The 13,301-nt window shown below is 45.6% G+C and overlaps 1 protein-coding gene across 1 annotated transcript in view; it reads right to left on the reverse strand.

The window, feature by feature from the left end:
- Positions 1 to 13,301, reverse strand: part of LOC129831098 (dysbindin-like) — a 31,717-nt gene that overhangs the window by 6,513 nt on the left and 11,903 nt on the right. Inside the window, exons 2-3 of the mRNA XM_055894131.1 lie at positions 12,012 to 12,215; positions 10,458 to 10,583 (exon numbers count right to left, since the gene is read on the reverse strand). Of these exons, the coding sequence (XP_055750106.1) occupies positions 10,458 to 10,583; positions 12,012 to 12,215 (330 nt within the window). The remainder of the gene's footprint in view (positions 1 to 10,457; positions 10,584 to 12,011; positions 12,216 to 13,301) is intronic.

Raw genomic sequence — 13,301 nt, forward strand, 5'->3', positions numbered from 1 at the left:
GTCGAACCGGGCTGTGGGGGAGCACTGGAGATCTGGTGCTTAGAACTCGCACCGCTCCTCGTGGCTGAATGCCCACTTTAGCCCGGCACGTACGGAGCGCAAGCACAGGACACACTGAGCTGTCACAGCGCACCGGAGACACAGTGCGCAGAGCCGGCGCAGGATACCCTGGGCCGAAACGGCGCACCGGAGACCAAGAGCGCTGAGCTGGCACAATCCGCCCTGGTTGGACGTCCACTCTAGTGTAGCACTTGCGGAGAGCTGGCTCTGAGCGCACCGGGCTGTGCACGCGCCCTGGCGACACCGTACGCTTTACCCCATAACACGGTGCCTGCCCGGTCACTCGCTCCCTGCGGTAAGCACGGGGAGTTGGCTCAGGTCTATATCCTGACTCCGTCAATCTCCCCGTGTTTCCCCCCCCCAAAACATTTTTGGGGGCTGCCTCTCGTGCATGCTTCGTCGTGCCAACTCCTCGTATCTTCACCGTTCTGCTTTAGCTGCTTCCATCTCCTCCTTAGGATGGCGATATTCTCCAGCCTGCACACAGGGTCCCTTGCACTCCAGTATCTCCTCCCATGTCCACTCCTCCAGAAAACGCTGCTTGTTCTTTTTGTGGTGGGATCTTCTGTAACGTCTGTCTGAAGAAGTGGACCAAGGTGCAGCGTGGTAGGTGTTCATGATTCTTTAATTACTCAGAACACCAAACAAAAACAACAAAAGGAATAACGAACGTCACGTTCTGCAGGCTTCACAGAGGTAACAAAAAACAAGATCCCACAACATAGGTGGGAAAACAGGCTACCTAAGTATGATTCCCAATCGGAGACAACGATAGACAGCTGCCTCTGATTGGGAACCACACTCGGCCAAAACCAAAGAAATACAAAACATAGAATGCACCCCACATCACACCCTGACCTCACCAAATAGAGAAATAAAATGGCTCTCTAAGGTCAGGGCGTGACAGTAACATTTGTTCTGTCTTTTCTGGTGGATTAAACTGACATTGCAAGCAACTTTATAGTGATATTTTTGAGATTATTTCATTTTCAAATAACCGAAAGTGAGAGGTTGTAATCTGAAAAAAGGGAAAAAGGCTATTCTTAAATAAGGCAATTTTGACTAATCTGCTAGAGAACCAGTTGGATTTAAGTGTAACTTTTGTATGACTGAAGCCATTAGTGAGAAGTCTAATGCTTTCATTTTTAATAATTTCTGCCCTCCAAATTCATATTCATTATATAAATAGGCCCGGTTAATTTTGTCTGGCTTGCCGTTCCAAATAAAATGGAATATTTTTTCTCATAAAATTAAAAAAAAACTAGTAGCTAGGTGTAGGCTTTAAGAAAATAGGTAAACTGTGATATGACTAAAGATTCCAAGAACACAGGATGAGATGTTACTATCCTTTGTGCAAGCACTTCCAAGAGTTCATGAACAGTGAGACTGGTGAAATTTGGGGAGCGCATCGTCAGTAGTGTACCTTTGGTTCCTAGGGTGTTTCGGCCTTTCACACTATACACCCTCCCCAAAGGCGGCCAGCGACAGGGTGATCAATCCTACGCTTGCGTCCCATTCCCAATTAGTCATAGGAGTTGCGTTGTTGTTGATAGCCAACATCCCATGGGACTATGCATGGCAGGGGCGTCTTCCTCCCTGAGTCAAGCATTGTTGACCGCATACCTCCTGGCCCTCTCACTTCGGGGCCCAGCTGGGGTCTTTCCTCTTCATCCAGAGCCATTGACTGCTGCCTTCTGCCGCCTCTGATACAGCTTTGATTGCCGAACGCTGGCTCTGGCCCTTAATTCCCAGGTCTCTAAGCAGTCTGGTTGTAGATGTCGCCACAAAACCTCTGCAGCCCACCTCCACTGGTCGGACTTCTGTGTTCCAGCCATGATGCCGTGCTTCGGCAGCTAGATCGGCATAGCGCAGATGTTTCCGCTCATAAGCCTCATCTACTGAGTCCTCCCAGGGTACTGTGAGCTCAATGATGAAGACCTTCTTGAGCGAATGGGACCAGAGCACCATGTCAGGTCTTAGGGTGGTGGTTGCGATCTCCGGAGGAAACACAAGTTGCCGGCCAATGTCAGCTAGCATTTTCCAGTCGCGGGCCAAGCGCAGCTGGTCTCGCTCTAATGGTGTAGAGCCGCTCTTCGGTGGTTTAGCCCCTTCGCGGACAAAGGTCGTCCGTAAGGGGTGTGATGCTGCTGGGGGTGGTAGGGAGTTGGTGGCAGCTCGCTTGTCCTCCAGGGCGGACGCAAGGTTTTTAAGGACTTGGTTGTGACGCCAAGTGTAGCGTCCTTGGGTGAGGCTTGTTTTACACCCTGTGAGAATGTGCCTGAGGTTGGCTGGCATGGAACAGAGGGCACAGTCCGGATCTTCACCATACCATTGGTGAAGATTAACTGGTGTTGGAAGGACGTCATATGTTGCTCTGATGGAAAAGCTCAACCGCCTCGCTTCCATGGCCCACAGATCCTTCCAGCTGATCTTCCTTTTCTCCACACTGTCCCATCGAGTCCACTGTCCCTGTTTGGCAAGAGAGACTGCCTTGGCCCACCTTGCAGCCTCCTCCTGATGGCGTACTTCCTGCACTACCATCTTCCGCCGCTCTGGTGCAGTGGCCTTACTCCAAGCAGCACGGCTAGTTAGCCCAAGGCCTCCTCTCCCTTGCTGAACATGACCCACAATGTCAGCATGTCTGAGGGCTGCTGTTGCCTCCTGGACTGCTTTTCCTGGCCTCCATTTGTGCCCAGTTGCCATGGTCGGCGCGTTGTTACTCACCACTGGGTCTCGAGATTCATTCAGTGTCATCTGGAGCCTGGTTTTTGCACACTTGAATTTCTCTGTTAGACTGGTGAGGGGCAGCTTGAGGACACCATCTCCATAGAGGCCTATGGTGGTAAGGCATCGTGGAACTCCGAGCCACTTCTTTAAGCAGCCTGTGACTCCTCTTTCCATCTTCTCCACTGTTGAGATTGGAACCTCATACACTGCTAGGGGCCACAACACCCGGGGTAGGAGACCAAACTGCAGACACCAGGCCTTTAACTTTCCAGGTAGCTGGGTGTTGTCGATGGACTGTAGGCTACTACTGATGTCTTTGCGCAGCTGTTGCACCTGGTCTTTGTCCTTCAGGCTTGCATCATACCACCTTCCAAGGCTTTTTACCGGCTGCTCAGACACTGTTGGGATTTGGTCATCTCCGATGAAGAATTTCAGGTCAGAGAGTACTCCCTTCACAATCGAGATGCTGCGTGACTTGGATGGTTTAATCTTCATACGGGCCCAGCTGATGTTCTCCTCGAGTTTTCTGAGCAGTCTCCTGGTGCATGGGACAGTGGTGGTCAATGTTGTAATGTCGTCCATGTAGGCTCTGAGTGGAGGGAGGCGGAAACCAGAGTCGACTCGCTGTCCACCAGCAACCCATTTTGAGGATCTGATGATAACCTCCATTGCCATTATGAATGCCAACGGAGAAATGGTACATCCCGCCATTATACCTACATTCAGGCACTGCCATGAGGTGGTGAACTCTGAGGTGGTGAAGCAGAACTGCAGATCCTTGAAGTACGACTTCACCAGCGTTGTGATGGTGTCCGGTATGTGGAAAAATCTGAAGGCAGACCACAGGAGTTCATGGGGCACAGAGCCAAATGCATTGGCGAGGTCGAGGAAGAATACGTGGAGGTCCCTTTTCTCCACCTTGGCCATTTGGATCTGGTGCCAGATCATGCTGGAGTGTTCCAAGCAGCCAGAGAACCCTGATATTCCTGCCTTCTGTACAGATGTATCGACGTACGCATTCCTTTGCAGGTACTCGGACATCCTCTGGGCAATGACCCTAAAGAAGATTTTACCCTCGACATTCAGTAAGGAGATTGGGCGGAATTGGCTGATGTTCACTGCATCCTTCTCCTTAGGGATCAGGACCCCGCCTGCCCTACGCCACACTTTGGGTATTATCTTCTTCTGCCAAGCTGTTCTCATAAGCCTCCAGAGGACCCTCAGGACGTCTGGTGCGTTCTTATACACTTTGTACGGGACTCCATTTGGCCCCGGGGCTGATGCTGTTCTTGCCCGTCGAACTGTGTTTTCCACCTCTTTCCATGTCGGAGGGCTGGTCTCAATATGATGTTCCGGGGGTTCAATGGGTGGGATATCTGATGGGATGGCCAGATGTTCATGTCACTTTGAGTCAAAGTTTGTTGTTATCAGGTGCTCCTCTAGGTCTTTCTTTGTTGTTTTTAGAGCTCCACTTTTTTCCTTCGTGAAGAGACTTTTAAGGAACTTGAAGGGATCTTTATAGAATCGAGTTCTAGTTTGTTCTTTCTTCCTTCTGCGTTTCCGTAGGTTCTCTGCTCTACGGAGGGATGCCAACCGGGTTTTAATGTCAGCCTGAAGTGCCTCTATGCCCTCCTTTTCCACTTCCGAGGCCTTCTTCCACTGTTTCTTAAGCTGTCTCCTTTCTTGAACGAGGCGCTTGATTTCTTGTTGCCTCCTGGAAACTGGTGGGGTTGGAACCTTTCTCCCGCCTTTTGCCTCTTGCACTCCAAAGCTTTCTGCCCCGTACTCATAGATGATGTCCCCCATCCTCTCCAACTTCTTCTCCACTGTGCCTCGAAGTTTCTCGAGGGTCAAGGTAAGGTCAGTATTCACTGCTTCCCACAACTTCTTGTCACTGGCGCCAGGCCACTTCACATACGGTCTGTGCCCTGGTAGTCTCCTCTCGACTGCAGGTCTGGGAGGCTGGGTGAGTTCCACTCCTGTTGTTGGTTCCACCTCAGTTGTTACTTCGGTGCTTGAGTTTACGTCCTCCATGACAGTGGTACTGATGCACTGCAAACTATGGTTTGCGTCCAGTTGCTGTGCTACAACTGGAGAGTAAACTAAAGAGTAACTAAAGAGTTAGAGTTAATCAGGGTGATTTTTCCACAAATAGACAGTTCTTTTCCTTTCCATGGTAGCACGATCTTATCTATTTTTGCTAACTTTCTATAAACAATATATTGTAGTGAGATCCATTCTTTCTTTCGGGATATAAATACTGAGTATGTCCACTTCCAAGTCAGACCATTGTATTGGTAAACTACACGGTAATGTAAAAGTTGTCTTTTTTAGTTATCCAATATGTAATATAGCACACTTTGGTTGTAATCCTGAGAGGTTAGAAAATATATCTAGATCTTATATGAGGCTGTGGAGGGATCCAAATTGTGGATTTAAAAGAAAACATGAATCATCAGTATACAATGACACCTTCGTTTTTAAGCCATGAATTTCTAGCCCCTTGATATTATTGTCTGATTTTAATAGGTAACATTTTGATGGCAATAATAAATAGATATGCCGATAGTGGACAGCCTTGTTTTACTCCTCTTGACAGTTTAATACTTTCTGAGAAGTAGCCATTATTTACTATTTTACACCTAGGGTTACTATACATAACTTTAACCTTTTGTAAACAAGATTCTCCTAAATGTATATATTCCAGGCATTTATATATCAATTCCAGTCGTACTTTATTAAAATCTTTTTCAAAGTCAGGTATGAATACCAGGCCTGGTTTCCCAGATTTTTCATAGTGTTCTATTGTTTCCAGTACTTCCAGTCTTATACGGAATTATCTTCAATATATCGTCCATGTAAAAACCCTGTCTGATTAGGATGAATAATATCTGACATTACCTTTTTAATTCTATGTGCTATGCATTTTGCAAAAATGTTTCTATCACAACACTGATGTGTAAGGAGCCTTCATTTTTTTAATGGACTGAATCTTTATATTTATCACTTGGGTCCTGTTTCAGTAATAATGAGTATTTAATCATCTACAATTTTATAGGAGTGGTTAAAACATGCTAGTAATGGTCCTCTGAGTATATCTTAAAAGGTTTGGTATACCTCAACTGGTATGCCATCCAGCCCTGGAGTTTTCCTGGACTTAAAGGATTTAATTGCATCAAGAAGTTCTTCCTCTGTAATTTGCCATTCATATGAATCTTTCTGTACAGCTTTTAATTTTACATTATTATAATTTTTTTAATCCTTACAAATATCTTCGGTTAGTGGAGATGGAGAAGACTGAAACGAAAACATGTGCTTAAAGAATTTGCTTCCTCTTTCAAAACATTGTTTGGTGAATCATGGGTGACTAATTTCAGGGTGAAATATTTATTTTGGGGAGAATAATACTGTAACCGCAGTGTTCAACATGGAGTTATTTCTTTACAGAAAAGGATGAAAATACAGGAAACATAAATTACGCATCTCTTCCTCCATGCATCCAGTGCATAGCATATATTCCGCTCAGAGTTTTGGTCTGTTCAGTGTCTTAGCTCCCATTTTCTCAGGGTTTCGGTCTGTTCAGTGTCTTAGCTCCCATCCTCTCAGGGTTTTGGTCTGTTCAGTGTCTTAGCTCCTACTCTGGCCCTTATGTGGCCTGTGAGCTGCTGTCCTCAAAGTGTTTAAGTGTCTTGCTTCTGGGTGGGGGGTGGTGGCCTCTCTGCTAAGACAGTGTTGGGGGGAAAATATTAATTATTTTGACCTAAATCTGAAAGATGAGTATCCCAGTCTGCTGTCCCCACGTGCTTTAAGATGGCCACCATTGTTCTTGTACCAAATAAGGCAAAGATAACTGAACTATTAAATGACTATCACCCCATAGCGTCCACTTCTGTCATCATAAAGTGCTTTGAGAGACTAGTCAAGGATCATATCACCTCCACTTTACCTGCCACGCTAGACCCACTTGAGTTTGCATACAATCCCAACAGGTCCACAGACGATGCAATCGCCATCACACTGCACACTGCCCTATCCCATCTGGACAAGAGGAATACCTACGTTACCTACGTATGTAAGAATGCTGTTCATTGACTACAGCTCAGCATTCAACACCATAGTACCCTCCAAGCTCATTAAAATTAAGGCTCTGGGTCTCGACCCCGCCCTGTGCAACTGGATCCTGGACTTTCTGAAAGGCCGCCCCCAGGTGGTGAAGGTAGGAAACAACATCTCCCCTTCGCTGATCCTCAACACCGGAGCCCCACATGGGTGCTTGCTCAGCCCTCTCCTGTACTCCCTGTTCACCCATGAGTGCATGGCCATGCACACCTCTAACTCAATCATCAAGTTTGCAGACGACACAACACTAGTGAGCTTGATAACCAACAATGAGACAGCCTACAGGGAGGAGGTGAGGGCCCTCGGAGTGTGGTGTCGGGAAAACAACCTCTCACCCAATGTCAACAAAACAAAGGAGATGATCTTGGACTTCAGGAAACAGCAGAGGGAGCACCCCCCTATCCACATCGACGGGACAGCAGTGGAGAAGGTGGAAAGGTTTAACTTCCTCGGCGTACACATCACGGACAAGCTGAATTGGTCCACCTTGGCGCCTCTTCAACCTCAGGAGGCTGAAGAAATTTGGCTTGTCACCTAAAACCCTCACAAACTTTTACAGATGCACAATTGATCGCATCCTGTCGGGCTATATCATCACCTGGTACGGCAACTACACCGCCATCAACTGCAAGGCTCTCCAGAGGGTGGTGTGGTCTGCACAAGGCATCACCGGGGCAAACTACCTGTCCTCCAGGACACTTACAGCACCCAATGTCACAGGAAGGCCAAAAATATCAAGAACCACCCGAGCCACTGCCTGTTCACCCCTCTATCATCCAGAAGGCGAGGTCAGTACAGGTAAATCAAAGCTGGGACCGAGAGACTGAAAAACTGCTTCTATCTCAAGACCATCAGACTGTTAAAAAGCCATCACTAACACAGAGGCTGCTGCCTACATACAGACTCAAATCATTGGCCACTTTAATAAATGGAACACTAGTCACTTTAATAATGTTTACATATCTTGCATTATTCATCTCATATGTATATACTGTATTTTATACCATATATTGCATCTTGCCTATGTTGCTCGGCCATCGCTCATTCATATATTTATATGTACATATTATTATTCCATCCCTTTACATTTGTGTGTATAAGGTAGTTGTTGTGGAATTGTTAGATTACTTGTTAGATATTTGTAACGGCAGTCCTCCTCCTCTTCATCTGAAGAAGAGGTGTATTGAGGGAACCAAGGCGCAGCGTAGAGAACAGACATATTTATTTAACGAAAACACGAACTTGTATAAACTAACAAAAAACAACAAACAGCGTAGACAGACCTAGACGACGTACTTACATAAAACAAGAAAAAAACGCACGAATAGGAACATAGGCTACACAAACCGAACAAACCGTAAACAGTCCCGCGTGGTGTAAAGACACAGACACGGAAGACAATCACCCACCACGAACACTGTGACAACGCCTACCTAAATATGACTCTTAATTAGAGGAACGCCAAACACCTGCCTCTAATCAAGAGCCATACCAGGCAACCCAAAACCAACACAGAAACAGAAAACATAGAATGCCCACCCAACCTCACGTCCTGACCAACTAATACACATAACAAACTAACAGAAATAGGTCAGGAACGTGACAATATTACTGCACTGTCGGAACTAGAAGCACAAGCATTTCGCTACACTCGCATTAACATCTGCTAACCATGTGTATTTGACCAATAACATTTGATTTGATTTGAATTGCATGGTCCCTAAAGGCACATTTAAAAGTGTCCCATACAATAAGGGTATCTGCTGTAACTATATTATGTCTGAAAAAGTATCTTATAAATGATTCTGTCCTAGTTAAAAACAAGTTGTCATCCAATAGGTTTTGATAACATTTCCAATATCCTCACCCAGGTGGAAATTCTGTAAGAGTAATGTACAGTTGTGGCCAAAAGTTTTGAGAATGATACCAATATTAATTTTCACAAAGTCTGCTGCCTCAGTTTGTATGATGGCAATTTGCATATACTCCAGAATGTTATGAAGAGTGATCAGATGAATTGCAATTAATTGCAAAGTCCCTCTTTGCCATGCAAATGAACTGAATCCCCCAAAAAGATTTCCACTGCATTTCAGCCCTGCCACAAAAGGACCAGCTGACATCATGTCAGTGATTCTCTCGCTAACACAGGTGTGAGTGTTGACGAGGACAAGGCTGGAGATCACTCTGTCATGCTGATTGAGTTCGAATAACAGACTGGAAGCTTCAAAATGAGGGTGGTGCTTGGAATCATTGTTCTTCCTCTGCCAACCATGGTTACCTGCAAGGAAACACATGCCGTCATCATTGCTTTGCACAAAAAGGGCTTCACAGGCAAGGATATTGCTGCCAGTAAGATTGCACCTAAATCAACCATTTATCGGAAAATCAAAAAATTCAAGGAGAGCGGTTCAACTGTTGTGAAGAAGGCTTCAGGGTGCCCAAGAAAGTCCAGCAAGTGCCAGGACCGTCTCCTAAAGTTGATTTAGCTGTGGGATCGGGGCACCACCAGTACAGAGCTTGCTCAGGAATGGCAGCAGGCAAGTGTGAGTGCATCTGCACGCACAGTGAGGCGAAGACTTTTGGAGTATGGCCTGGTGTAAAGAAGGGCAGCAAAGAAGCCACTTCTCTCCAGGAAAAACATCAGGGACAGACTGATATTCTGCAAAATGTACAGGGATTGGACTGCTGAGGACTGGGGTAAAGTCATTTTCTCTGATGAATCCCCTTTCCGATTGTTTGGGGCATCCGGAAAAAAGCTTGTCCGGAGAAGACAAGGTGAACGCTACCATCAGTCCTGTGTCATGCCAACAGTAAAGCATCCTGAGACCATTCATGTGTGGGGTTGCTTCTCAGCCAAGGGAGTGGGCTCACTCACAATTTTGCCTAAGAACACAGCCATGAATAAAGAATGGTACCAACACATCGTCCTAGAGCAACTTCTCCCAACCATCCAGGAACAGTTTTGTGACTAACAATGCCTTTTCCAGCATGATGGAGCACCTTGCCATGAGGCAAAAGTCATAACTAAGTGGCTCGGGGAACAAAACATCAATATTTTGGGTCCATAGCCAGGAAACTCCCCATAGCCAGGAAACTCCCCATACCTTAATCCCATTGAGAACTTGTGGTCAATCCTCAAGAGGCGGGTGGACCAACAAAACCCCACAAATTCTGACAAACTCCAAGCAATGATTATGCAATAATGGGCTGCCATCAGTCAGGATGTGGCCCAGAAGTTAATTGACAGCATGCCAGGGCGGATTGCAGAGGTCTTGAAAAAGAAGGGTCAACACTGCAAATATTGACTCTTTGCATAACTTCATGTAATTGTCAATAAAAGTATTTGACACGTATGAAATGCTTGTAATTATACTTCAGTATTCCATAGTAACATCTGACAAAAATATCTAAAGACACAGAAGCAGCAAACTTTGTGTAAATTAATATTTGTGTCATTCTCAAACCTTTTGGCCACGACTGTATATCCTAATTATTTTATGGTCCGACTGTGCATGTCTGTTTGAGTGTGTGTCTTGGTCTGTGTGTCATACCTAGCATGGGGGAGGCAGCGCTGTTGTCCTCTCCCCCAGAGAGGAGGAAGACGTCAAGGCTCTCATGGTCAGACAGGTCCATCTGCTCCAGCATGTCCACGTTCACCTCCATGGACGAAAAGCTTCCTAAGCAGCAAGGCCCTGAGCAGCAAAACACAGGTGTTAGTCACCAACGCATACAAAACCAAGAATGCAACGGCAAGGGGCTGAGTCCAGGAGCCTTTTTATGTTTTAAAACTCTCAAACACACTAAGGAAGAAATAACCTTGCCAAAACCATCGAACTGCTCTTGGCTAAAACTGGGTAATCTTGGAATCCACAACAAAATCTTGCATGCTAGCTAGCTAGTCTGCAGGGTTCTACCCTGTCTAAATTGATTCCAGCCTGGAGTGTAGGGTTCTATCCTGTCTGAAATGATTCCAGGCCGGTTGTCTGTAAGGTTCTATCCAGGTTCTATACATGTCCTGGATTCATCACCTTGCAGGAACAGTATCTGTTGTAATACCGGTGTTAAGATCACGTGTTGCATGCGTCACAAACACACAGTGCACAGTGAGGTATGATTGACAGCTGAGACGGCGTACCTCAAGGATACGAGGAGAGCAGGGCAGGGCAGCAGGGTGTGCGTAGTAAAGAGAGAGAGGGAACTGTCAAATTGTCACCAAAGTCATATACTGTTCTCTCTGCTACCGCTTGGCAAGCGGTACCGGAGCGTCAAGTCTAGGTCCAAAAGGCTCCAGCTTCTACCCCCAAGCCATAAGACTGCTGAACAATTAATCAAATGGCCACCCAGACTATTTACATTGACTTCCCCTTCCATTTGTTATTACACTGCTGCTACTCACTGTTTATTATCTATGTATAGTCACTTCAGCCCAACCTACTGTACATGTACACTTTACCTTGACTAACCTGTACCCTCGCACATTGACTCTGTACCGGTAGCCCCTGTATATAGCCTCGTTATTGTTATTTTATTGTGTTACCTTTTAATAATTTTAACTTTAATGTATTTGGTAAATATTTTCTTAACTCTTTCTTGAACTGCACTGTTGGTTAAGGGCTTGTAAGTAAGCATTTCACGGTAAAGTCTACACCTGTTGTATTCGGCGCAAGTGACAAATAAAGTTTGATTTGATTTGAACTGTTATTACCCAGGCCCACACACACATGCATGCACCCTCGCACACATACACACACAAAGGGTGCTTTTCCAATGAGACTTACCCCCACACCAGTGGGTCGCCAGTGTTTTATGTTAATGTGAGCTGTCATTGTGTTTCCATCAGGAGTGTGATACTAAAGACTTCTGGTACGTAGAATCAACAACCTTTGCATCATTCAAATATGTTGCTTTGTGAGAAGGTGCAGGTCCGCAGGTCCGCTGGAGCCATGGCCCAGTAAGACAAAAAAAATCATGTCTGAGCCTTTTGGGTAAAACACTGGGGTAAATCCTCATTGGAAATGCACCAGTACATACACACAACCCATCTGTCACTGGGACCGTACTTCTCCATTGAAGATGATAAGGCGTTATGGTTGTGGGGCTCTCACCTCTCCTCTCACTGATCTGCAGGTAGCCGGTGGACAGGTACTGATCCATGTCTTGCTGGAATGCCTCTTCAAAGAACTTCTGCCTCTCCTTCATCTTCACCTGGGCAAGCTCCGCCTCCTTTAGCTTCATCTGGCCAGGCTCCACCTCCTTTGGCTTCACCTGGGCAGGCTCCGCCTCCTTCACCTGGGGTGGCACCTTCTTTGCTACACAGAGCCGAGATATTTACATTTTTACATTTACATTTACATTTAAGTCATTTAGCAGACGCTCTTATCCAGAGCGACTTACAAGTACATACATTCATACTTTTTTTGTACTGGCCCCCCGTGGGAATCGAACCCACAACCCTGGCGTTGCAAGCGCCATGCTCTACCAACTGAGCCACACGGGACTTAAAGGTCCATTGCAGACGTTTTTATTTCAATAGTAAATCATTTCTGAGTAAAAATTAAGTATCTTACTGTATTTGTTTTAAATTAAAATGGTCAAAAAGAAACAAAAATAGCTTCTTAGCAACAAGCAGTTTCTAAAGCAAGAATTTTGCTAGGACTTTCCGGGACTGGTCTGAGTGGGGAGGGGAAAAGTGAAAACTAGCTGTTATTGGCAGAAAGGTTAGGAACTCTCTTTCTTATTGGTCTAGTCACCAGCAGGCCAAAACTCCGTCCCACCAAAACAGGATGAAACTGTAGGCGGTCTTTTCAAACAGCTCTTACACTAAAATAAATTTCACAACTTCACAGTATTCCAACCTCATAATGTGTAAATATACACTGCTCAAAAAAATAAAGGGAACACTAAAATAACACATCCTAGATCTGAATGAATGAAATATACTTATTAAATACTTTTTTCTTTACATAGTTGAATATGCTGACAACAAAATCACACAAAAATGATAAATGGAAATCAAATTTATCAACCCATGGAGGTCTGGATTTGGAATCACACTCAAAATTAAAATGGAAAACCACACTACAGGCTGATCCAACTTTGATGTAATGTCCTTAAAACAAGTCAAAATGAGGCTCAGTAGTGTGTGTGGCCTCCACGTGCCTGTATGACCTCCCTACAACGCCTGGGCATGCTCCTGATGAGGTGGTGGATGGTCTCCTGAGGGATCTCCTCCCAGACCTGGACTAAAGCATCCACCAACTCCTGGACAGTCTGTGGTGCAACGTGGCGTTGGTGGATGGAGCGAGACATGATGTCCCAGATGTGCTCAATTGGATTCAGGTCTGGGGAACGGGCGGGCCAGTCCATAGCATCAATGCCTTCCTCTTGCAGGAACT

This window comes from Salvelinus fontinalis, chromosome 32 (assembly GCF_029448725.1).
Source record: "Salvelinus fontinalis isolate EN_2023a chromosome 32, ASM2944872v1, whole genome shotgun sequence".
NCBI lineage: Eukaryota > Metazoa > Chordata > Actinopteri > Salmoniformes > Salmonidae > Salvelinus > Salvelinus fontinalis.